This window comes from Pseudophryne corroboree, chromosome 9, assembly GCF_028390025.1.
Source record: "Pseudophryne corroboree isolate aPseCor3 chromosome 9, aPseCor3.hap2, whole genome shotgun sequence".
In the NCBI taxonomy this organism is placed as follows: domain Eukaryota; kingdom Metazoa; phylum Chordata; class Amphibia; order Anura; family Myobatrachidae; genus Pseudophryne; species Pseudophryne corroboree.
The window spans coordinates 446317503-446343846 of NC_086452.1; the positions used below are offsets into that span (position 1 = coordinate 446317503).

At 45.4% G+C, this 26344-nt stretch overlaps 1 protein-coding gene across 1 annotated transcript in view; it reads left to right on the forward strand.

Moving 5' to 3' along the window:
* The window catches only part of COL7A1 (collagen type VII alpha 1 chain), a 215617-nt gene that overhangs the window by 56228 nt on the left and 133045 nt on the right, over positions 1 to 26344 (forward strand). Inside the window, exons 13-20 of the mRNA XM_063941553.1 lie at positions 11560 to 11706; positions 18950 to 19075; positions 19377 to 19493; positions 19573 to 19725; positions 23401 to 23523; positions 24180 to 24326; positions 24625 to 24750; positions 25317 to 25463. Coding sequence (XP_063797623.1) covers positions 11560 to 11706; positions 18950 to 19075; positions 19377 to 19493; positions 19573 to 19725; positions 23401 to 23523; positions 24180 to 24326; positions 24625 to 24750; positions 25317 to 25463 — 1086 coding nt within the window. The remainder of the gene's footprint in view (positions 1 to 11559; positions 11707 to 18949; positions 19076 to 19376; positions 19494 to 19572; positions 19726 to 23400; positions 23524 to 24179; positions 24327 to 24624; positions 24751 to 25316; positions 25464 to 26344) is intronic.

Below are 26344 nucleotides of genomic sequence, written 5' to 3' on the forward strand. Positions count from 1 at the left end.
CTGTATGTGTGTTTATCCTCCATAATGCCCTCTTTATTTCTGTAACGCTACATTTTTATTCCTAAATATGTCATTCCTTCCTGAGTTTCTCCTAATTATGTGTCCTTGTACTTATATTCCCTGTTCTGTCTATCTTGTCTTGCCTTTCAGCTGACGATACTGCACTCTGTCTTCCTTATACCCCTCCATCATACCCTGCTATGTAGGACTCACCTCCTCCTACCTGTCTCCCTGCATGGTGACTGGAAACGTCAGCAGCTGTAGATAGAATGTTACAGGAAGAAGCATTGTGATGTCACATGCTAGTGATGTCATAGGCTAGGTGTGTGATGTAACAGTAACCAGCAGCACAGCTACTGAGTTACAGCTGCCTTACATATACATTTTACACATCAATTATAACTGAATTTACATGAACCTCTAGTTTAAAAAAAAAATGAGACAAGTGTAAAAATTAACAATAAGGCAATGTTGTACTGAGTGCCTCAATATATATATATATATATATATATATATGTAAAGGGAAAATATAAGTGAAAGGAAGCTCTAGATTCAGTTGGGAGGATCCTGTCAACCACTGCTCTGCTGTAGAGCAGCGGTGAATAGACGCTGTGCGCATGCGCATAGAGCATCTATTCACTGAGACAGAGGGACTGGGGTCATGCCAGCAGCTCACAGAGTGCTAGCCATGCGCCTACAGTGATGGAAAATGGGGGCGTGGCTCATGATTGCGGCATTACTGCAAATCCACACCCCTTTTCTCTGAAGCCAAGCCCCCTTTTCCAGGGGTCGCGGCTTTGCTGCACAGGAGTCCCGCTTCATACTTTATCAAACTTGGGAGGTATGATATATATTTTATATATATATATATATATATATATATACACAGACTGTTTGCGGCACTCCTCCTTGCAAACAAATATATTGATGTAATGCCGGTGCCCTCCAATGGTGACTATGCAATCACCTATACGTAACAGAAGTTTTGTAGGCGGCACTCACGGCTCCAAGAAAAGAAAGACAGAACGCTGTCTAATTCAAATCGACGTTTCAATGTTTATATTCAAAATGATGAAAATGTTTGAATATAAACATTGAAACGTCGATTTGAATTAGACAGCGTTCTGTCTTTCTTTTCTTGGAGCCGTGAGTGCCGCCTACAAAACTTCTGTTATATATATATATATATATATATATATATATATATATAAAAAAGGGTGTAGCATCTATCGGCACTCCCATTAGATAGACATCTGCGCTGGTGCCCTCAACCAGATACTGGATAAATCGTGGGAAAAGAGGAAGCGGCACTCAGCTTTGAAAAGGTGAGTGCCGCTTCCTCTTTTCCCACGATTTATATATATATATATATATAGAAAGTGTGGCTGCTCCGGCACTCCACAGAGTCCTGTGCTGGACTCGTATTGCTCAGGTGCCCTCCCCAACCGGGATCCGGTGGTATGTGGTGGAACAAACGAGGCGGCACTCAGAGGCTGTCACTCCAAAAATATAATTGGTGGAAACAGTGCAAAAAAGGTCACATCAACGTTTCGGGGACCTAGTCCCCTTCTTCAGGATAACAACAGTGCAAAACAGAAGTGTTTAAATAAGGCAGGAAACACTTACCCCCCTGACCCCATCCAATCACATGCTGCAGCGCTGCCCGCCGGCCGCCCGTGCAAGACTTCCGCCTGGCTCACTGGCGTCCCAGCAACCACGGAGATGACGTCACAGAAAGCGACCCCGTCGCCATGGAGACCGCTCTCGGCATATACACAGCCTGAGCGTCTCCTTGCGGCCGCAAGTGACCTGTCAGTTGGAACCTCTCGGAGTCTCGCGGGATCCGGAGCCCTCTCACGGAAGTCAGCTGCGTTACCATGGCAACGCTGTAAGCTGTGAAAAAACGAACAAATGTGGACATATATAAATCACAGTGATGAAACATTAGGATGACCTCACTGGGTCAATATGGCAGTGATTATTAAAATAAAGTGCAAGTGCGAGCTGCAAAACAGTTATATACAGTGATACATACACATAAAAATACACGTATAAAAATATGGACATATATAATCTAAAAGTGCATGGAAACAACTTGCAGTATTAAAAATAGAATGTGATAACAGTCATGCGTTGCCAAGGCTTCCTGGATGCTTGGACAGTATAAACATAATGTCCTATGCATAATTTAATAATTTATAGCACCCATAATGCATGCCTAAAAGCAACGTATGCTCACAGAAACTACTGTGCACCTCAGGAATAATCATAAGAATTTAATGAGCCCCAAATTTTCATTTAGCCCCCCAGGTTTCAGGGTGTTTAACCTGTGGATCCACCTGGACTCTAATTGTAACAGTTTGCGCCCCCTATCGCCACCTCGTATTGAATCGGGAACGTGCTCAATGATGCGGTGTTTAAATGTGGCCATGGAATGTCGGTGTGCCACGAAATGTTTAGCCACCGGTTGATCACCGTGGCCTGATGCCAAAGCGTTACGGATGGCCTGTCTATGCTGGGCCATTCTAATTTTGAACTGGCACTCTGTTTTGCCAATATAATACCGCCCACAGGGGCAGATGATGGCATAAATAACAAACTTTGTGCTACATGTAAGTGGCCATTTAATTTTGTACTGTTTACCTGAAAAAGGGTGGGCTATGGTGGTGCCTGGTGACATGTGGGAGCATGTTGTGCAACCCGTACATTTAAAACAGCCATTACGTCTGATTAAAAAATGTGTAGGGTTCGCTTTCAGTTTGGACATATCGGTTTTGACTAAAATGTCCTTAATGCTCCTACCCTTCCTATAGCTGGGCATGATGCGCTTATCGTGTAACATCTGCAACTCAGGGTCTGATGTCACTATAGGCCATAGCTGCCTAAGTTGATGTTGCGTCTCCTGGCTGGCTGCATCGTACTCGCACACCCAGGGGATGATTTTTGTCATGTCTTTGGTGCGTTTAGGGTTGGCCACGCTGTCTTGTTGCGTGGCTTCTGCTTTGAGGCGAGCTGATCGCACCAAAGGCATGGGATACCCTCTCGTTAAAAATCTGTTTTCCATCTCATCTAGTTGACTTGCTTTACTGGACTCGCTGTTGTTTGCCCTACATACTCTCAATAACTGAGAGTATGGCAAACCCCTGATGGTGGATCGGGGATGAAAACTATCATAACGCAAAATCGTATTGCGGTCAGTGGGTTTTCTGTAAAGGCACGTGGTAATTTTACCGTCATCTATTTTGATGGAAATGTCGAGGAAACAGATTTCAACGGGACTGTTATTCATGGTGAGTTTGGCTGGACTATCAGACTGGTTGTGAGATTTGATCAAAGCACTCAGATCATGGATCTCACCCCGCCAAAAAATTAATACGTCATCTATATAGCGGTAGTATATAAACAATCTGTCGGCAACGGCCTTGTTAGCCAAAAATAATTCGCGCTCAGTCTCCCACATGAAGGCATTAGCGAACGAGGGTGCCACTGATGACCCCATGGCACACCCCGTTCGCTGCCTGAAGAATCTGCCGTCAAAGATAAAAAAATTATGTGTGAGGGTAAACTGTAGCAACTCAATAAAAAAATCAATGTCAGGCCCTGTCTACAGCGTGTTACCCGTGATAAGACGTCTCACAGCCTGCAACCCCTGTAAATGGGGAATGCAGGTATACAAGCTGGTGACGTCTACCGTGGCCAAGGAAACATCTGTGGGAATTTCATCAATTGTGCAAAATGTCTGCAATAAAGTGCTGGAGTCCTTCAAATATGTGCAAATGTTTTGGATACACGGCTGTAGGAATGTGTCCAAGAAGATGGCTACTGGTTCGCAAAGAGACCCGCGGGCAGAAATTATAGGTCTGCCCGGGGGTCTCTCCGCGTCCTTGTGGATTTTCGGAATAGTGTAGAATAGGGGAACCACTGGCTTGTAAGGTAGTAATTTTTCGAAAATAGCCTCCGTGATGAGACCTTCCGCCTTGGCACGTTCCAGTAACTGTGTTAGTTCTAATTTGTATTCTGACGAAGGATCTTTATCTAAAGTGCAATAAGTCTCACTATCTCCGAGCAGTCTGAGGCACTCTGAAATGTAGTCCGTGGTGTTCTGCACCACCACCGACCCGCCTTTATCGGCGCCGCGGATTATGATGTCCTTTCTATTGCTCAACGCTTTTAAAGCCGTTCTTTCATCAGGCTGTAGATTGTGGAATTGATGTTTACTGGATTTGGGATTAGAATTCTCCAACATCCTGTGAAAGGTTCTTAAAGAGGCGTTAGTGGAGACAGGATCAAAGCAAGACTTTGGACCCAGTTTCTGGACTCGCGGGGGCAGTGGATTTTTACAGGCCTGTGGAGGCTGTTTGCCAAAGTGCTCTTTAATTTTTAAAGTGCGGTGCAATTTAAATGTGCTGATTTTTTTCTTGAAGTCGTCTCCATAATTTGTCGGGACAAACGTGAGGCCCTTATTGAGTACCCGTAATTCAGATGGCGATAAGGGAGTGCTAGACAAATTGAAGATTACTGCTTCTTCGCTCTCGGTGGCTTTGCCTTGTTTTTGCCTTTTATTTTGTCTCCCTCGTCTGGTGAAGCGGTGTTTCTTCCTCGACCCGCGATGATAGCGCGGGTCCTGACCCCTAAAGGGGTGTCACGTTTGGAATTTGATGAGGCTTGTCCGTGAGAGTCATCGGAATCGCTGGCTGACGTGGTGCTTGCGCCAATCCACCGCCTTTCTCTGCGTCCATGGTAAGATCTAGTTTTACCTTGAAAATTTGAAGAATTACCCAGCCATGGGTACACGCGATGTTGTGTGTAGTCTGTTTGAACCTTGAGCAGTTTCTCTTTTTTGAACTTTAATAGATTGACCCTGTAGAGTTCCACCTGTTCTTTCAATTTGGGCAACCATGCGCTGGCTTCATCTGATGATAATAACTCCGCGTGCTCCACTTTGAATTGGGCAATCAAGCCTTTGGTCTTCTCAAACTCCTTTGTGGATTCCTCAACGACCAGTAAAATTAAGTCCATGGAGCATTTATTTAAAACCGCTACCCATTACCTGCAAAATTCCATGCTGTAGCGTCCGATGGTAGGGACGTTATGCACCCTGAACCCTCGGGGCAATTGTTTGGCTCTGTAATAGTCTGACAGTGTTCTACTGTGATATAAGTAGTCAACTTCACGTTTCATCAGGCGCAACAGATCCCGTTGGGCCTCCTCAAGGGATGTACCTGCATTCTCGGAGAAGGCTGGGTCTTTGTGAAGGATGTTTTCAGCCTCTATGTCTGAGAAGCTCAGGGTCTCATGTGTGTCGCAGTATAGCAAAAAAGAAGTGAAGTCTGTCTGTTCCAGGGCTGCGGCTGCCATGGTAAAATGGGTGCCAACAAAGTGACTGTGCTGATGCTGCTGTGCAAAACTCGCTGTGAGCACCTCTAATAAAGTGCAAAAATGTGCAGAAAAGTGAATGGTGTCCTGGAGATATGGGGTTCCTGGTACCCCTAATGCAAAAGATGGTGGGTGCCTTGAGCTGGAAACCCAAGCGCATTGCACATGCGGCCGGGTCCAAATGTAGAAAGTGTGGCTGCTCCGGCACTCCACAGAGTCCTGTGCTGGACTCGTATTGCTCAGGTGCCCTCCCCAACCGGGATCCGGTGGTATGTGGTGGAACAAACGAGGCGGCACTCAGAGGCTGTCACTCCAAAAATATAATTGGTGGAAACAGTGCAAAAAAGGTCACATCAACGTTTCGGGGACCTAGTCCCCTTCTTCAGGATAACAACAGTGCAAAACAGAAGTGTTTAAATAAGGCAGGAAACACTTACCCCCCTGACCCCATCCAATCACATGCTGCAGCGCTGCCCGCCGGCCGCCCGTGCAAGACTTCCGCCTGGCTCACTGGCGTCCCAGCAACCACGGAGATGACGTCACAGAAAGCGACCCCGTCGCCATGGAGACCGCTCTCGGCATATACACAGCCTGAGCGTCTCCTTGCGGCCGCAAGTGACGTGTCAGTTGGAACCTCTCGGAGTCTCGCGGGATCCGGAGCCCTCTCACGGAAGTCAGCTGCGTTACCATGGCAACGCTGTAAGCTGTGAAAAAACGAACAAATGTGGACATATATAAATCACAGTGATGAAACATTAGGATGACCTCACTGGGTCAATATGGCAGTGATTATTAAAATAAAGTGCAAGTGCGAGCTGCAAAACAGTTATATACAGTGATACATACACATATAAAAATACACGTATAAAAATATGGACATATATAATCTAAAAGTGCATGGAAACAACTTGCAGTATTAAAAATAGAATGTGATAACAGTCATGCGTTGCCAAGGCTTCCTGGATGCTTGGACAGTATAAACATAATGTCCTATGCATAATTTAATAATTTATAGCACCCATAATGCATGCCTAAAAGCAACGTATGCTCACAGAAACTACTGTGCACCTCAGGAATAATCAGGCGGAAGTCTTGCACGGGCGGCCGGCGGGCAGCGCTGCAGCATGTGATTGGATGGGGTCAGGGGGGTAAGTGTTTCCTGCCTTATTTAAACACTTCTGTTTTGCACTGTTGTTATCCTGAAGAAGGGGACTAGGTCCCCGAAACGTTGATGTGACCTTTTTTGCACTGTTTCCACCAATTATATTTTTGGAGTGACAGCCTCTGAGTGCCGCCTCGTTTGTTCCACTATATATATATATATGTATATATATATATATATAAATTTACCATACTATCCCATTAAACCGGGGCACTCATGAATTATACAGGTTCTGTGGCTGACTGACTTCAAGCGGCACTACACCTGGTTTTAGTCAGACACAGATCCAGTGTAATCCATGAGTGTTCCAGTTTACAGGGATAGTATGGTAGGCCTATATACATATATACGATTTATTTTTTATTTTTTATTGTTTCATTTTCCTGACTGATAACATATTTCTTTCATATCTGAAAAATGCGCGGTGAGTGGCTTAAGTTTTTATACTATATACAGCATATAAAACATAGATCACTGGCACTCCACATATTCCAAATACATCCCTTCCTGGTGCCCTCCTGGGTACATTCAATACCAGCGTATATGAAACTGTAAGGCGGCACTCATGGGAAGTTCACTGAAGTGAAGGTCCCGTGAGTGCCGCCTTAATGTTTCATATATATTTCTCTTCTCCTAACGTTTTGTACATATACAGATGAGCCCTTACTCATCTGACCAGTTCATGGGATGGATGAGCAAGGACACATCTGTACCTCACACAGGAAGCATTTCAGAGAACAGGGCAAGATGGCAGGAAATTCTGCAGAGGTTACAGTATTTGTGGGTTGGATATTGAATACCGGTGGCTGGGATCCCAGCGGTCAGAATACCGACGCTGGGATCCCAGCCTCCAGAATGCCGGCAGCAGGGTGAGCGCTAGGAGTCTCCTTGTGGGCTCGCTGCGCTTGCCGCGCTCTACTCGCCACAGGTTCTATTCCCATTCTGTGAGTGTCGTGGACACCCACAAGTGGGAAAAGCCCTGGTACAGCTGTCGGCAATCTCGGCGTACGGGATCCCTGCGTCGCTATTCTGACCGCCAGGATATTAACTACATCCCGTATTTGCAGGTATTGATGAAGACAAATATATGTTGAGCATCAAGAAGTGTGTTATGTGCTAGTCACGTTCAGGGCTGAATTAAGGACTGCAAATATTTATAGGGCTATTATGGGAAGCGGAGGTATGGCCAGGGCTGTGTGGGTGTGGCCATTGCCATGTGGGCGTGTACACCCCCTACACTACCAGCCCCAGTGTCTCCCAAAACACATGAAAATACAAAAATAGCAGCAGGAAACATTTTGGGCGGGATGTATTAACATACATCGCCGCCCCTCGCAGCCCATCGCAGCAATGTTGATCATATATGTACTAACATATGCAATCAACAATGCGGTGACGGAGGCCCCCCGTGATACCTGTGACTCTCCACTGCCCGGCGCCTCCTCCTTCCCCCTGCAGCCGGAAGGACCTCCGGCTGCGTTGCTAGGGGGAGGAGGAGTTTACTTTCCAGATCCAGGCTACCTGGAGGAATGTATGCCGGGGAGGGGTAGGGGGGGACGGCATCTGCGACGGAGGCGGCGGGTTGCAGCGTCCAGCGATAAGAAGCCCATAGACTTCTATAGGGTATCGCTATCCAAAGATGGCGATACCCTGGGCAGCGAAAACCCGGCGGCCGGGTCTTAGTACATTTGAAAATGCGGTAAAACCCCATAAAACGGGGGGTTTACCGCATTTTTCCCTTAGTACATCCCACCCTTTGTGAGGAAAATAGAAATCTTATGTGCCGTTCAATATTCATATTGGAACAAAAGTGCTGTGTGTACGCGTGTCCGTTCCATCGATATGCTGGCCGTTCTTGTAATAATACACCTTCAGCAGGGCCGCTTGTGAGCATTTACTAGCTGCGCGGTCTCTCTAGAGAACTGCATGTAAACACCATCTTCTTACAAATTTTTGCACTTTTCCTGTTAATTAACAACATGTATTCTATCAAAACATATAAGATTTTTCATCAGAATACACTGTATGCTTAAAAATAATCTTTTAAATATGTATACCTTCATTTACAGTAAACCTTCATTCCTATAGCTTTCCTATAACATTACATTGTAAAGTAGTATATATTTAATATCTGATAAATAATCACTTCATACAGTACCTATTTCTGTCATACTAATAATGATTTTATCCATGCTTCTAGAAGGCATACTAATAAAATTATTTGAAAAAAATACAACAGTTTATTAAACAAAAATTGTTCACAGACAGAACAGAGCACACATGCGCCCATTGTAATACTTACCTATCCGGAGTCCAGCGCCAAAATGGCCACCGCGCATTCGCAGTAGCCAAATTGGTCTCCGGATCATGGCGGGCGCCATGTTTCTGGAGACCTGCGCATGCGTAGTAGATTCCGGCACAATGCCCACCCGGAGGTGCACACGGGCCCCATCTCTGTTGAAATGCCCCCGGTGTGCGGCCACTTCCCCTGGGGCTCTGAGAGCTGCCCCACAATGCACTCTTCTTCAGTCCCCTGGTAAGGCTTCTGAAACAAGCTGCATTGTATATGTGGCAAATGTGCTGTAGTGTAGTGTAGTGTGGCGGCGCTGCACTGCATGTATTTAGTACATGATGGTAGCAGTGCGTGTCAGCAGGGCCATAAATAGGTCTGTACCGAGTGTGCTCCGCCCACAGCGCATAGGCACTGGCCCTATTTTAGGTAAGGATGAGGGGGGGAGGGGGGCCCACCAATTATCTTTCTGGCACAGGGCACCAAAATGTCTAGTTACGGCTCTGGACAGACTAAATGGGGCCCACACATGAGGGAAGTATCGGGGCAATTCCCTGATCTCTTGATGCCTGGGTCGAGGAATTGGGGAAATCCAACATGTTTGAAATTCTCGATTCGCCAATCAATAAAAAAATTCAGTGTTTTTGCCTATTCCACGATGGATCGGCCATCATCGATGCGTTTTTCATCACCAATCGGCAGATCGGATTGTCAGAACGGGAAATTGCGGTTCTGATGTACAATGTATAAGTAAATGTTACATCACATAATGATTAAATCACCTCTTCTTGATGTTTTCCTTCTACATTGATATTGATATTCAAATACTGCATTTGTAGTCTAGATTAAGTAAAACCACCAGATAACATTAACAATCATACATACCCGCATTTCATCTACCAGAGGGGAGACACAGGGGTCAGGGCTGGCGATTCACTCCATTTGGCCCCGACGCAGGGTATAAGTCAGAGGTTACTTATCCAAAATGAGTCTTAGCCATGTGTTGTGTTGCTTGGCGTGGGAGAATTTCAGGGCATTCATTTCATATTGGCAAACGGGCACTAGTTTACCAAATATCTAAAGAAGTCCCTTGAAAGTCAGATTACTGATCAGCAAAGAAGCTAGAATCATGGTCTGTCAATCATTCCCAAAACTTTCAGAGTAGCCCCAATTTTTCCGCCCATTCAAGCTCAGGTGTATCCATCCCCCCTAATAACGTTGTGTGTACGTAGGACTGCACAGAGGAACGGCTTATCAGAGCAAATCTGCACAATAACATTTTCTAACACTTTTTGCAGTCTATGGGCATAGACTAGAGTATTTATTAAAGTATTTTTGTTTGTGGGCCACCTACAAAATATAAGGCTTCTAGAATGTATAAAGGGGGTTTATTAGGCTCGCTGGAGCCGTACCGGGCAGTAAAGTGATTGCGTATGGCGGTAAGATAAATTTGGTAAACTCAAATAAAAATATTAATTTTCATTATACAAACTGACTCGATATTATTTCATCACAACTACATTAAAATACAGATATTTCTCCCTCTCTCTCTCTCTCTTTTTCACTCTTTATGCCACTCCTCTCGTTCTCTCTTCCTCTTTCTGTGTTTCTCCTGCTCCTCTCTCTTACACACTTTATCCCACTCTTTCTGTTCTCCATCTCTTGATCTCTGTCTCCCCCCCCCCTTTCTCTCTACATATGGGGTCTATTGGAGAGAGATAAAGTGGAGACAGATAAAGTACCAACCCCACACGCTCCAATCATTTTTCAAATACAGCCTTTAACATGACAGTTAGGTCCTGATTTACTGGTACTTTATCTCCCCCCTCTACTTTACCTCTCTCCAAGGCTTAGTAAATTGACCCCTATGGTCCTCCCAGCTGTCCCTCTCTTTCTGCTGCACCTTTCATTCTCTCTCTCTCGCTCTTTTCCCACTTGCATAGTCAGGACTCTCCCGGGTCACTACTGACCTCTCAGATGCCCTCCCATTCTCCATTATACTGTCACCCTGCCTCCCAGTATTCCTTATTCCTTTTAGCTTACCACCCCTCCTCCAGACTCTAGGGGCCAAATGTAATAGAGTGAGAGTTTCAGAAAGTGAGGGATTTGGTAAGGTTTTCAGGTTTTGTTTTTTGTTTTTTTTTAAAGTGGCAATCATTTACACTGCAAAACCAGGTTGATCTTGCTGTGTAAATGATTGCCACTTTAAAAAAAACCTGCAAAACCTTAACAAATCTCTCACTTTCTGAAACTCTCACTCTGTTACATTTGGCCCTCAGTCTCTGCCCTTTTCTCCCCATTGTGTTCACCTCCCATATCCCCTATGGATTGTAAGCTCGTCATTTTGTCTCTCTACATAACTACTCTAACTGAACACTTTAAATATATATCTGTGAATTAGTCTGTATACGTCTGTACTAATAATAATAATAATAATATTATCCCCATCTCTCTTCCTCTGCCTCCCTCTCTCTCCCTCCCTCTTTCTGTCTCTACCTCCCCTTCTCTGCCTCCCTCTTTCTCTCCCTTCCTCCCTCTTTCTCTCCCTCTCTTCCTCCCTCTCTGCCTCCCTCTTTCTCTCCCTTCCTCCCTCTTTCTCTCCCTCCCTTCCTCCCTCTCTGCCTCCCTCTTTCTCTCCTTCCCTCCCTCTTTCTCTCCTTCTCTTTATGTTTGCGCATTCTCTCTCTCTGTCGGTATCAGGTTACTGATCTAATGTTATTTTATCTTACAGGGGACGACACTAAAGATTTTGATGTGGGCCCAAACATTAACTCGTACACCATCCGAAACCTCCAGCCCATCACTGAGTACACTGTGTCCGTAAGGCCGCTGTTTGGAGCCACTGAAGGACCGGCTGTGTCTACCAGAGTGAAAACAGGTGGGACCAAGGAATGCTACTGGATAAATTAATTTAAAATGTATTTTTTCACCCGCAACTAGCAAAACGTTGGTGTTCTGTGCCGGGGACCATCGCAGCTTGAGAGGTGTCAGCGAGTAATGGGTCCTCACCCGGTGTTGTAACCCCGAATAGTTCAAATTAATATGCTGTTTGTCTTGCTAATGCCTCCGCTGATTGGACAGGGCTGCTGTGCGGGGGTGGAGCTTGTGCTATTAACTGGCACCTTTGCACTAAACTTTTTCTTTTTGCCGCTCAGCAACTCAGGACTAGAGACTTTGTGTTGCTACAGTACCTGGGTTGTCATATTTGCCTTGTCGCCCGGAATGACGGGAAGGCTCCCAAAAATCGGGTGGCGCTCCCAGACATAATAAAGAGTGGTCAGATCTCTCGGAGCTGGCTGCCTTCCTCCCATAGTGGAAAGGGGGGGGGGGAGCTTGGACTGCACACCCTATTACTAAAGATATCAAGAGGCGCTATCATGCTGAGGCTTCTAATGCTATGCTGAAGGAAGAGAGATGCAGATGCACACTCCTAGCACTAAGAACACTGATAGTAAAAATAATTTAAATAAACCCTCACAATTAACATGGAGAATAATTGAAGTTCTTAGCACACATTTGCGCAAATATGCGGGCCCATGTACCGCGGCCAGGTGACTTCATCACATGGGTCCCTAACATTCCTAATACTATCACATCAGTGTTCTTAGTACTAGGAGTGTGCATCTGCGTCTCTCTTCTTCCTCCCATAGTGCACAGAGCCGCCCCCTTAACCAGTGTCGGACTGGGGCATGAAGGAACCACTGGGGGAATGCAGTGATAGGGGGCCATACTTAGGGGTGTGGCCAGCCTACAAAGGGGGTGTGGTCAGCCTCAGCAGAGGATTGAAATACACAATTGTCTTGTGCAGTGTAATGCAACATATGTACAATGCATAATACAAGTGCACAGTCTGGAACCTGATCCCTAGAGGAAGGAGTGGGCCCTCAGGTAGTGGGGCCCACCGGTGGATTCCCCTGTGGGCCTGTCCGACCCTGCCCTTACCAAGCGAAAGTGGGTAACCCGGGCAGCCAATGATGCGATTCTCGCTGAATCAAGTCATTATGGCCCCGCCCCCTGCTTCACAATGGCAGTAATTGCAGCATTGTGTAACAGGGGCGGGGTGATGATGATGCACAATGACCCGCCCACGTTCCTGCGACATACCCGCCCCACTAAGCCTAACCGGCTGTCCTCTCCTGGAGGGGGCAGCCAGGTAACTGGCAAGTACGAGTAAAGTTCTCCTGAAATGCATCTATGCCATAAAGATTACTTATGCCTTATACACCTATATATGCTAAACACTTGCTAATGGGATTAAGTTATAATACAGTAGCAGTATATATATATATATATATAAACTCCTGTATGTGTATATATTGTAAGTTCTGATGCCGGCAGTTACAATCACTGAGTTCTGATATCATTACATCAGTCTTGATAAGGAAAATATGTATTATAAGGAAACGTGCATCCTTTACTGTAAACTAGTATTAGAAGATATCTGTGGATCGTATGAAAGCGCACAGGCCTCCAGTCTCTTCCGTATTGTCAGATAAATCCTCTGTGACATCTAATGTCCACATAATGAGCAGTACGGTTACAGTAGGGAGTGAATTATTCCAAATGTATGGTAGAGGAGAAAATAATGACAGTCTAAACCAGTGCTTCTTAATCTCATCAATGCTTGGTCCTCAGTGCACCCTTGCAGTCCAGGTTTTAATGATATCCATGTTTGGGAACCACTGGCCTAATGGAACCTGTGACCACAGTGAAGCCAGTCCCCATGAAAAACATGTGTAATGCAGCGAGTGCGCGTTTCTACAATAAATTCTCATATACTGTACATTTAAATATCAAATTTACATGACACAAAAAAGTTTTGTTTTGTTTAGAATTATCTATTGCTACTAAAGTTGTCACATTTAGGAAGATAGGACCTTGGGGGTCATTCCGACTCATTCGCACGCAGCGGTTCTTCACTGCGGTGTGAACGGGTCAGAAAAACGCATGTGCGGCGGCCGCATTGCGCAGGTGCGTCGTTGCCTGGCTACAATCATCGCCGGGCAACGACGCCGCCAACGAGAATTGTGATTGCAGCGGCGATCGCAAGAAGACGGACAGGCGGGAGGCGTTTCGGGGCAGATACTCACCGTTTTCCAGGCGTGGTGAATCCAACGCAGGTGGATCCAGGCGTTTGGAGGGCGGATGTCTGACATCAGGACCGGGACCTTCATCGCTGGTTCCGTCGCACTGGGTGAGTAACTGCAGCCCTGATCTTGTTTTACTTGAAACTTTTTTAGCATAGCGCGGCTGCACAAGCAATCGCTGCCCTGCTATGCTAAAATACACTCCCCCATAGGCGGCGTCAGGTTGATCGCACGAGCAGCAAAAGATGCTACGTGCGATCAACTCGGAATGACCCCCCTTATTCAGTAAGGATTGCAGATTCTGCATTTTTGCAGAATCTGCAATCACATGGTAGGGGCTGTCCATCACAGAGCAAGGCCGCCCAGTATGCCACCCACTGCCCACCCACTGTCTATTCAACGTCCTCAAATGCTCTCTGAAAATTGTCTTTTGGTCCAAGCTCCTAGCTCTGGGCTCTGTGACGGAACTTCCATGTTTTTGTGGCCCAAAATGCAGCGCGAACAACGTCATAATGCAGCGACGCAGCTGAGCTAACCCTTCACTTTACCGGAGATTCCTACATCCCTAGATACGCTACACGTAGCAGCAACAGACATGAAGAGAAAAGCAAACCAAATTTATTCATGTCTGCTAATATCTCCAACTCACAAGTAGATATGTTAGAAATAACTTTCACATGCTTATTTTTCAAACAGAAGGGACCAGGAAAGTTAATGGTTAATAACTAGTATTATGCTAAATTGTGTGGCATTCACCGTAGATGTATGTGACCTCTATGTGATATTTATTCTTACTTTCCCTTTCATCACTGCACAAGTATTTTCCGCACGGATAATCTGCAGATGGGAATCTGGAACTTTAACGAGAAGAAAGAAATGTTTTCTCTTACATCTTTTATCAGTTTGGCCGCTTCTCTCCCCCTGAGCGGAACCTAACTGTCAGCTTTCCATGTACAGCTGGCACTGAGGAGAAAGTGGGAATATAATGAGACACTCTGAATGGTGGGAGTGGAAACATTTGCTGGGTTGTACCAGTCATATTAAAGGGGGGATCATGAGATTTTAGATGGGTTTGTAACAAATCAATAAATAAAATTAGTTTGCATTTACATTTAATTAATAACCCTTTAGCTTTTATTTTCTTTCTAGCCACTGATGGGAATTTTCTACATTTAGACAATGATAATTTACTGGATTGTACTCAATTTCCTGTAACTTTTCTAAATACATTACTTTATATTTCCAGTCAGGGGCGTAGCCAGAACTTAGTGGGCCCCATAGCAACATTTTGAATGGACCCCCATTCCAATGCTTCTAGAGAGACACTACTCTGCTGCAGTTAATTTTATTCCCTATAATAGTGCCCTAGTTCATTTTCTAAATCAAAGTAGAGTCTTATTTAATGTTATGCCCCATAGTAGTGCTCTAGTTTCTTTTATGAATCACAGTAGTGCTTAAGTTCCCCCTATGTCACATTTCAGAGCTGCCAGTACACATTATGCCGCACAGTACCCCCAATTCACATTATGATATATAGTGCTCCCCGTTCATATTGTGCCTCATTACAGTGCCCCGGGGGCCTGCCATGACCTCATCCTCATCATCCTGGCTCAGCCCATGCTGTTTAAAGTGTCTTTTCTCGCCAATTTACAGTGCAGTTGGTACTGGGATGACGCAAATTCAATGAGAATTGCGCCATCCAGCCTGCCGGTCGCTCATTTCAGTCAGGAAATGTGCAGCACCAGGAGACTGGCCAACGCTGCCCAGAGGCCGGAGAGCTCCCAAATTCAGGAATTAATAATAATAATAATAATAATAATAATAAGAAGGAGATGTCTATTAATTTATTGTGCTTGAACCTTAACTATACGCTTTAAGCTACCTTATCAACTAAAATAAAGACACGGGCACAACTGCGTTGGATGAAATGGTCATTACATTTATTAATTGGAATGACCTTATTCGTAGTCGGTGGCCAGGAAGACGCTACCACTAACCAGCTCTAGTCAAAGATATTACAAAATGGAGGCGACTAAACGCCCCAACTGAAATGGCGACGACTGAAACGCCCCATCTATACTGTATATATACAAGCATAATCTGTGTTGTGAAGGTCTCACCACCCCTTACTATAGCACAGTGAGGACGCTTCCTCAAAGAAGCGCCCATTGCCCCCCCCCCGCTCCCACAAGGGCAGAACATACTCGGCGTCCTTCAAAAGGGGTAAGTGCCCCACAACACCACTTATGCTACACGTGGCCACTAAATTCAGAAATAAATGGTATTAGTAAGCCAAATTAAAGAGAGCCAAATTAAAGAGTCAACAGGGCAGGTGGGCGGCCTTCCCAGCCGACAAGAGGAATGATTCTTGTAAGATTTTCCTTACATACACTAAAATCACCGCCCCTCAATGATAGGCTGGTGCTAACCAATTATAACAATATACAACACTTGATCTGCCTAGCAACAGATAACCTAATTCAACCAATCACAAAAATTCAAGCATCTTCTATAGATTTCGTGCCTAGACAGCCCTCTCCTTATCTAATGTATAATTTATTGTTGAATTTTTCTGAAGCCCTCTGGTTGAAAAAGTAGTTTATATGAAAGTTCTTTCTAGCCTATCTACTTGTGTTTGGATTTTGACCATTGGTCAATGGTTGTCGGGATTCTGACCGTCAGGATTTTGATTGTAGGTAAATTGACCGCATCCCCATCTGACAAAGTCTTATCTCACATTGGGGCATATGCATTAAGCCTGGATAAGTGATAAAGTAGTGATAAGAGGAAGGTGATAACGCAGCAGCCAATCAGCTGCAATATGTAAATTGACAGTTAGGAGCTTATTGGCTGGGGTGTGGATCATTAGATCGACAGTGTCTAGGTTGACAATGTTTAGGTCAACCACTATAGGTCGACAGTCAATAGGTTGACAGGGTTTGAAGGTCGACAGGGTTTCTAGGCTGACATGGTCTAGGTCGACATGCGTTTTTCATGGGGTTTTTTGTGTCGTTTTCTCCGTACAGTGACCAGGAAGCCCAATTAGTGCACCGGGTCCCCTCGCGTGGCTCGCTTCGCTCGCCATGCTTCGGGCAAGGTGCCTCGTTACACTACCGCTGCGCTCGGCACAGGTTACTATTCCTAATCCTAGTCCGCGTGGATCGTTAAGTATGAAACAGTTCAACAAGACAAAAAATGTGAAAAGCTCATGTTGACCTAGAACATGTCGACCTAGAAAATCCTGTCAACCTTGAAAACATGTCGACCCAGTGACTGTCGACCTATAGTGGTCGACCTAAACATTGTTGACCTAGACACTGTCGATCTTCAGACTGGATCCCCATTGGCTGGTGTGTTATCACCTTCCACTTATCACTGCTTTATTACTTCTCCAGGCTTAATACATCTGCCCCTTTGACCCTTAGCTGCACATCACGCTAATACTGTATGTGATGCATCACCTTATTGGCTTGTCACACATTCTGGAACTGAGAGGCCAATTGTATACAGTATGTATCGCGGCCCTTAAGAACCGCAACAAGGATTATGCACAGATTGATTGTGAGGCTCCGTGTTTGTTGTTGAGGAGTTAAGAAATTCTTTCACATCTTGTACAGACAGAAATTCACTCTGGTGATGATCGATCACCGGCCACTAGTCTCTATTTTCTAGTTTACAGAGGGAGTGCCGGCCATGAGGTCCCTCAACCTGCAGCGATGGCCCTGGCTCTTGGGTGCTTATCAGTACCATACTGAATTCAAGGGAACCAGCCAACACTGCAATGCTGATAGTCTATCTCTCTTACCTGCCTGAGGAATACAATAAGGTAGACCCCTTGAAGGTTTATCACAACTTCTAATTGATCAGCTGCCATTTACTAATAATAATTGTCAGAGAAAAAATGGAACCTTTCAGTTTTTTCCAACATTTTTTGACTTGACTGTCACAGTTGGCCAGAGTTCAGAAATCCTACTTATCACGGATTTCCCGGTAGGAAATGTCATTATGTCAGGGAACCTTAATGTCTAGGACTAGGGTGGTGATACCACCCAAACTCCAAAGCAAATGTTTGCAGAAATTACATGAAATCCACTTGATAATGATTAAAATAAAGAATTTGGTGGAAAAACTACATGCGGTGGCCAGGAATTGATAGTGGCATTTATAGTTTGACAAAGGAGTGTCCGGACTGCCTGAAGATGCAAAATGCTTCTCCAGTGACACCTTTACACCCATGTGAGTGGCTGACCTCCCCAAGCCAGCAGCAGGTGCACATTTACTTTACAGGCCAATTCTAGGACTGTTTTTTACTGCCATTGACGCATATTCCAAATGGCCCGAAGTGATTACCAAGGAATCCACTACATCAGAAAAAACTGTATCTATTCTTAGGACGGTTCTTATCCAAGAAGAGGCAAGGATAATGCTAAGATTTGTAGTTACAATGGTCTGCAAAGAGTGTCAACTGAATTCCAGAGATTCACTAAAGGAGATGGAATGAAACATTATACTTCAGCTCCCCACCATCAAGCTACGATTGGCCTGGCCTAGAGATTCATACATGTCTTTAAGAGAGCTATAAAGGCAAAGAGGAAAGAACCAATGTTAATTCCGGCTTCAAGATTGATAACTCTGTGGGCAATCGCCTGCCATGTTGTTTGTACAGAGTGAGGCAGAGTAGAAGAATGATGTACAAATTGGTTGCATCAGGTCTATCAATGGGTTGGGTATGCGTGACCGCTGCTCGGTACATCCCCTATCAACGACCCACTTGAGGTTATTCAGTTGCCTCTTTGATACTTCTGAGCGGACAAATGATAAGCAGGCAAAGTGGGCTCCAAAACTGGGCCATTGGTGTAAGAAGTTCAGGTTGGAGAGTTGTGGTGATGCCATGTTTTTCAAACCATTGAGTTCAGTTGGTTGGTTGAACCCAACTTGATGTCTAACCTTTCTAGTAGGAAGCATGCCACCTCCTTTACATAAACCTCCTATGCTAAATGACAGATAATATGATTGAGACTTTACTTTAACCAGTTTGGCACTCTGTGGACTGTCCTGCAGATGTAGAACATCAATATAGGTTTAGTGACCTGAACTTAACGAGTAGATCCCGAAACCTCTACCAGAAGCCCAAGCTTTCTACAACGTTCTCCAGACAGAGTACAGAAAGCTCCACAAAGCCTGGACTTGTAGTTATATTTACCCTTATTGCTTTGTAATTTTGTTTTGTTGAGCACTTATCTATAATGGGAGGAGTGTGGTGTTTATAGCACTATTTGTTTTAGGCTGACGGCCCAAGTATATATCGGAAACTTTTTACTTTCTAGTAAGTGTTGAGTATGTGGCCTTCTCATAAAGCTAGTTCTCCAGTAAAGAAGAGCACTGCGTTCATTCTAATCTGAGTGTGGTGTCATATATAGAAACATCCTCTCAGGGATGTAACGCTCTCCTCTTCGCCTAGAATCGGGAATAGTTCAGGTGCTGAGAACTTTTGCCGACAGTCCCACCTCAGTCCAGGTGACGTGGAATCTTATCCCAGAAGCTACAGGCTATCGTCTGGAGTGGACGCGAGTTACAGGTAACAGTGCTTCTGCAGTGTGAGAGGAGCAGAAGCAGCTGAGCACGATGGATGTGCCTAACTGTTTGGATGTCCTCAGGTGGTGGAAAATCTCCCCAGGTGGTGAGACTACCCCCAACCATCAATAAGTATGACATCAACCGCCTGCGTCCTGGAACGGAGTATCGTATCACTCTATTCACTCTCTATGATGGCAGGGAAGTGGCTACACCAGCAAGCACCTCTCAAACAGGTGAGAGGAACAGTGACGTTACTAATATATGTATATTAAGGGGGGTTCACATACTCCTTGCACTATGTTCTCCCATGTTGTCCCTCTACTCTAATCTCACTCCCAGGAACCTTCAGACTTTCTGCCACTATCCACACCTTCAATCAAGCCCTTAAGGCTCGGTAGCATCAAGTTACCCTTCGTGGAGAGGACCTTTCCCATGATCCCCTGGGTCCATGTCACCAACTATTTGGAATAGTAACCTGTGGTGCCTCTCGTGTTGTCACTTCCTGATCCTTTCCACAAAGGGAACATAGACACAACCCTTAAGGCTCACCTTGTCATACTCATCATATCAGCCCACCTCATTACTCACTACTTAGCTTCTCTGACCCCCCGATCTACTCTGACCCCCCGATCTACTCTCCTAGTTCATCATCTCCCTTACGCTGTAAACTTTCACGGGCAGGGTCCTCTTCCCTCATCCATTCATCCTAGCACTATCTCCTCCATCACCATTGTACCTTTGTTCCTGTCTCCCTTTTCCTCACCGGTGACTCCGATCCTGTCTGTCTGCCCACTTGTGGGTACAGGCTCATTGAGGGTGATTTAGTTAGCATCTCGTGGCGTTGTGAGTTTCCGGAATGGCATATAGCAGGCTGAAACATGGCTAGTTGTTCCTCGCACTCTTTAGAGGTGCACATAGGAATCTAGTGATCTTCAGCCTACAGTAATAGGTGGATATGTGCGCAGCCAAACATGATGGGATTTTCATCAGCTCTTAACCACATAATTGGCGCAGTTACATGGGATGCGTCTGCAACCAGATGGGGTTTCACTGACACAACTGCATTTGTTGCATCCATGCCATGCTGCTGCTGCATGCAGGAAATAACACTACTTCCCCGGACTGCCAGAAGTGATGTAGCGATCTCTGGGGGTTACTCAGGTTTGTTACCAAACCACAAAAGCCCACTAATGGGCAAAATCCTGTGCACTGCAGGTGGGGCAGATGTAACATGTGCAGAGAGAGTTAGATTTGGGTGGGTTATTTTGTTTCTGTGCAGGGTAAATGGCTGCTTTATTTTTACACCGCAATTTAAATTTTAGTTTGAACACACCCCACCCAAACCAAACTCTCTCTCCACATGTTACTTCTGCCCCACCCATTAGTGTGCTTTTTTAGTTTGCTAACAAAATTGAATAAGGCCCTCTGTCGACCAACATTACCAGTTTACCAAAATTATGAAGAAGGGAAATTAACTCCCCCCTGAGCACTGTTACACTCAGTAGCGGATCTTGCCACGGGCAAGCAGGACTTTTGCCCGGTGCGCCGCCTTCCGGAGGGCGCTGGCGCCATCCGGAGGGCGCCGCACCATGGCAAGACCCGCCACTGCTGTGCCCTCCGCTGCCCGCTATGTCCCCCGGCTGTGTCCACCATTCCCCCATTGTCAAATAATTAATTGGATTACCCCCCCCCCCCAACAACCATGTCCCCCGGCTGTCCTATCCACGAAGGGAACTAGACGCTAAGCGTCTAGTTTCCCTTCGTGGAGAGGACCTTTTGCTGTGCGGTGCGCGATGACGTCATCGGCACCGCTCAGCATTTAAGCGGCGCTACTACTGTACAGGGGGCGTAACTGACCACGCCCCCTGTATTAAGCCACGCCCCCACTCCCTGCCCGGGGCGAAGATCACTTGTTCAGTCCCCCGGGCAGATGCTCCACTGGACTCAGGGTGTGGTGGTGGGGTAATGCTATGGGAGGGGGTGGTAATGCCCCAGGAGGGTGGCATTGGGGATGGTTGTTGGGGGGGAGGGGTAATCCAATTAATTATTTTGACAATGGGGGACTGGGGTGTAAAATTCTAAGTGACACTGGGGATGAGGCGGGGGTGGGGGGTGGCTAGTGCCACAGTGGGAACCTTTTGACACTGGATTGGGTGTGGGGGGTATTATGCCACTGGAGATCTACAGTATTACCACTAGGGAGGTGGGGTAATAGTACTACTAGGGATCTACATTATTACCTCTAGGGAGGTGGGATAATGCTACTGGGGATCTGCAGTATTACCTCTAGGGAGGTGGGGTAATACTACTGGGGATCACCAGTATTACCACTAGGGAATTAGGATAATAGTACTACTGGGGCTCTACAGTATTACCGGTAGGGGGGGGGGGGGGGGTAATTTTACTGGTGATCTACAGTATTACTGGTAGGGGGGTTGGGGTAATTCTACAGGTGATCTACAGTATTACTGGTAGGGGGGTGGAGTAATACTACTGGGGATCTACAATATTACTGGTTGGGGGGTAAGGTAATACTACTGGGGATCTACAGTATTACCGGTAGGGGGGTGGAGTAATACTACTGTGGATCTACAATATTACTGGTTGGGGGGAGAGGTAATACTACTGGGGATCTGCAGTATTACCGGCAGGTGGAGTAATACTACTGGGGATCTACTGTGTTACCGGTAGGGGGGTGGGGTAATACTACTGGGAATCTACTGTATTTCCGGTAGGGGGGTGGGGTAATACTACTTGGTATCTACAGATTAACTGGTAGGCGGGTGGGGTAATACTACTGAGGATCTACAGTATTACCGGTAGGGGGGTGGGGTAATACTACTGGGGATCTAAAGATTAACTGGTTGGGGGGTGGGGTAATACTACTGGGGATCTACAGTATTACCGGTAGGGGGGTGGGGTAACACTACTGGGGATCTACAGTATTACCGGTAGGGGGGGTGGGGTAATACTACTGGGGATATACTGTATTTCCGGTAAGGGGGGGGGGGGAGGGGGAGTAATACTACTGGGGATCTACAGTATTACCGGTAGGGGGGGTGGGGTAATACTACTGGGGATATACTGTATTTCCGGTAAGGGGGGGGGGGGGGAGTAATACTACTGGGGATCTACAGTATTACTGGTAGGGGGGGTTGGGTAATACTACTGGGATCTACAGTATTACCGCTAGGAGGGTGGGGTAATACTACTGGGGATCACCAATATTACCGCTAGGGGGGTGGGATAACACTAATGGGGGTCTATTGATCTGAAGGATGAGAGGTAATTTCGCAATGGTAGCCTATGGATATGGGATGCACGAGATGCCTCCTAAGCATATATAGAGTTTTTTGCCAATAAACAATTGAATTCATTTTCAAAACTCTACTTTTAACTTTATTTAAGAAAATAAAAAAAATGCGTGGGCTTTTGTTTAAGAAAATGAAATAGATCGCCAATTAAGTGATTAATTGAATCTGCCTCATTGCGTGCTGTTGCACTTCCTACACCTTGTCCGCATGAGCCAACATTGCTTGCTGGTGCAAGTCCGGTGAGCCGCTGTACCCTGCCCTCTTCTTCCTTCTCCCCTTCACCCTGCCTTTATCTATATCGCTGCCTTTATATATTACCCACTGGATTTATGTAGCATGTGTTGCTTGTCATGTTACAGCGCTGGGGACACCTTGTGGCATCCTCTAAATACATGAAATATAATAATAATAATACTAATATATGACGATTACTGCTTGTGACAATGATTGGGTATAAGAGGTTCTCTGCCGGGGGGGGGGCTGCATACGACTAAATTTGCTGTTTCTATAAATGTTTTGGTTTTTTTCCTTTTACGTTTTGCCGCTAGCAATTCTGCCTGTATAATTATGTTATATGTTATTTTCCTGAGACAGAAGGGCCCGTCGGTTTGATCACAAACTTGCGGCTCGTAGAGACAACAGGCACGAGGTTGCGCTTTGCATGGACCGGATTGGTGGGTGCGACAGAGTACAAGGTTCTGATTCGAAGTTCTGATGGTAAGGACATTCCCCGCTGTGTTGTGTCCTCTGTATGCATTACATCACTATGGGGGAGATTTCTCAGAGCTTGGAGAGAGATAAATTGTAGAAAGATAAACTTCCAGCCCATCAGTTTCAGTCATTTTTCAAAAACAGCCTGTAACACAGCAGTTCGGAGCTGATTGGTTGGTACAAAAGGGAATATGAATCAACACTTGGAGAGAATGAAGGTGAAGAAACATAGGGGGAGATTCAATTGTTTGAAAAGTCTAATAGACAGAAAAAAACAGACACCCAACCGACTTTTCAAACATTTAAATCCCCCCCATTAAGTACTAATCAGCTTCCAACTGTCATTTTTCAAACACAGCCTGTAAAATGATAGGAGCTGATTGGTTGGTACTGTAGCTCGCGGCAAGCTTTGATACATGCAGTATGCTCCTATATCTTTCTCTCCAGGCTTAGATAAATCTCCCCCTATAGTGTTATGTTGGTCATGGACAGAGAATTCAGTGCAGCTTTAAATTCACATTTATATCCGTTACAGTGTTTTTCATATGTGCACGCAAAAAATAATGTACAGTAGCACCCACATAGGAAACTAGATAGCACTTGTTATGTCACTATCTGCAGCACAATATAATCATTTACTTTACCAAATTAATTCTGCACAGGATCCTTGGAAAGAACAAGCCTTGTGCCCGGCAACCTAAACACATTTGACATTGACGATCTTCAAGAAAATGTCGTTTACTCTGTCCAGATCTCAGCTCTGATTGGCAGGAGAGAGGGCTCGCCTGTTACCATCACTGTCCGGACCGGTAATTTATCAAATAAACAAAATAATAAAATGTCAGATTATGATCATGAACATATTACTACATTAACATATTATTAAATCAGCAATGAGTACAGAGACGCACAATTAGGTCCATTGTCTGGGAGATGGGGAAGGTGCCTAAAGAACAGATTTTCATTTCATTCTTTATGTTTTTATTTTTCTGTGAAGCTGTGCAGAATCTTTTGTGTTTGGTGCCGATTTACCAAACTGGGCTTCAGCAAACATTACTTGTTGTAGCTGAACTCATGTGCCCCTTGGTAATTCATTCTGTTCCGCAGAAAAAGTGGCCATTGCTTCTGTAACCAACCTGCGCATCCTATCTGCGGGGCGTGGACGTATCCGCTTGGCGTGGAACGGCGTGCCCAGAGCCACGCAATACAGGATCCTGATCACAAATTCAGAGGGTGAGTTTCGGGGGCCAGATACTTATCATTAGGACTGTCTGTTGAAAGTAACTGTATTGGCCCAACCCCAACCCCCCCCCCAAAAAAAGTAACTATTATTCCAGGTGTGCACACAGGTACATCCCAGCATAGAATATTAGGGGTTCTGTATAATTTGATGACATTCATAATGTCAAAACGAGACTCTGTCTTTGTGGAGTTTGTATGTTCTCCCCTCCCCATGCTTGTGTGTGGTCCTCTGGGCTTACTGATTTTCTAAGCCAAAAACCTACTGGTAGTTTAGTTGACTTCTGACCAGAAATGAACCCTAGTGTGTATGCATGTCCACATGATAGGGGAATATAGATTGCAAGCTCCACTGGCACTGGGAATGATGTGAATGTCTGAATTATTCTCTGTAAAGTTCCTCGTAATATTTGGGCGCTGTAAAAATAACTGTTAATAAATGAATGAGTGTTTTCTACAACTCAGTTTTTGTCATTAGAATGTTACACACAGCCAGGAAACTGTATTGGAGGTACAGAAATCCCTACATAATCTATCTGTGTGTTCATCTTTGCGAGTAGATGGGACGGAGAGAACCCAGGTGATTTCAGGAGACCAGACAACGTTTGATCTGACCGATGTACAAGATGGCATCACTTACGTAGTTAGACTAACACCACTGGTGGGAACCAGTGAAGGGAACACGGTGACAATCAACGTCAAGACAGGTCGGTGTCTTTGCAAATATATCATCACAGACATTAGCCAAACCATGCCTATGTGTAACATGCAACAGAAGGGATTCACAGCGCTCTAGTATGGTAAAATAAATGTTACACTTTGGTTATAAAAGTATCACTTGTTTAACTAATCAAACTATGGGGTATATTCAATTCATGACGGTAAGACGGCAGTTTCCGACTGAGGTCGGAAGGGGTTCCGACCTATTCAATCCGGGGCCGTTTCTTCCGACAAGTCGGGAAATCCAACTTGTTGGAAGACTGTCGGAATGCTTAAACCGCCGATCCACCTGCATTGTCGGAAGCGTGGCCAAACCCGACAAGTTTTAGCCCTGTTTCCGACAATGGGGGTAATTCAGACCTGTTCGTAGCAGCAAATTTGTTAGCAGTTGGGCAAAACCATGGCCCTCATTCCGAGTTGTTCGCTCGTTCTTTTTCTTCGCATCGGTGTGATAAGTCGCAAACTGCGCATGCGCAATGTTCGCAGTGCGCCTGCGCCAAGTAAATTAGCACAAAAGTTTGGTATTTTACTCACGGCACAACGAAGATTTTTCATCGTTCTGCTGATCGGAGTGTGATTGACAGGAAGTGGGTGTTTCTGGGCGGAAACTGACCGTTTTCTGGGAGTGTGCGAAAAAAACGCAGGCGTGTCAGGGAAAAACGCGGGAGTGTCTTGAGAAACGGGGGAGTGGCTGGGCGAACGCTGGGTGTGTTTGTGACGTCAAACCAGGAATGAAAAAGACTGAACTGATCGCAGTGGCAGAGTAAGTCTCGAGCTACTCGGAAACTGCTAAGAAATTTCTATTCGCAATTCTGCTAATCTTTCGTTCGCAATTCTGCAAAGCTAATATTCACTCCCAGTAGGCGGC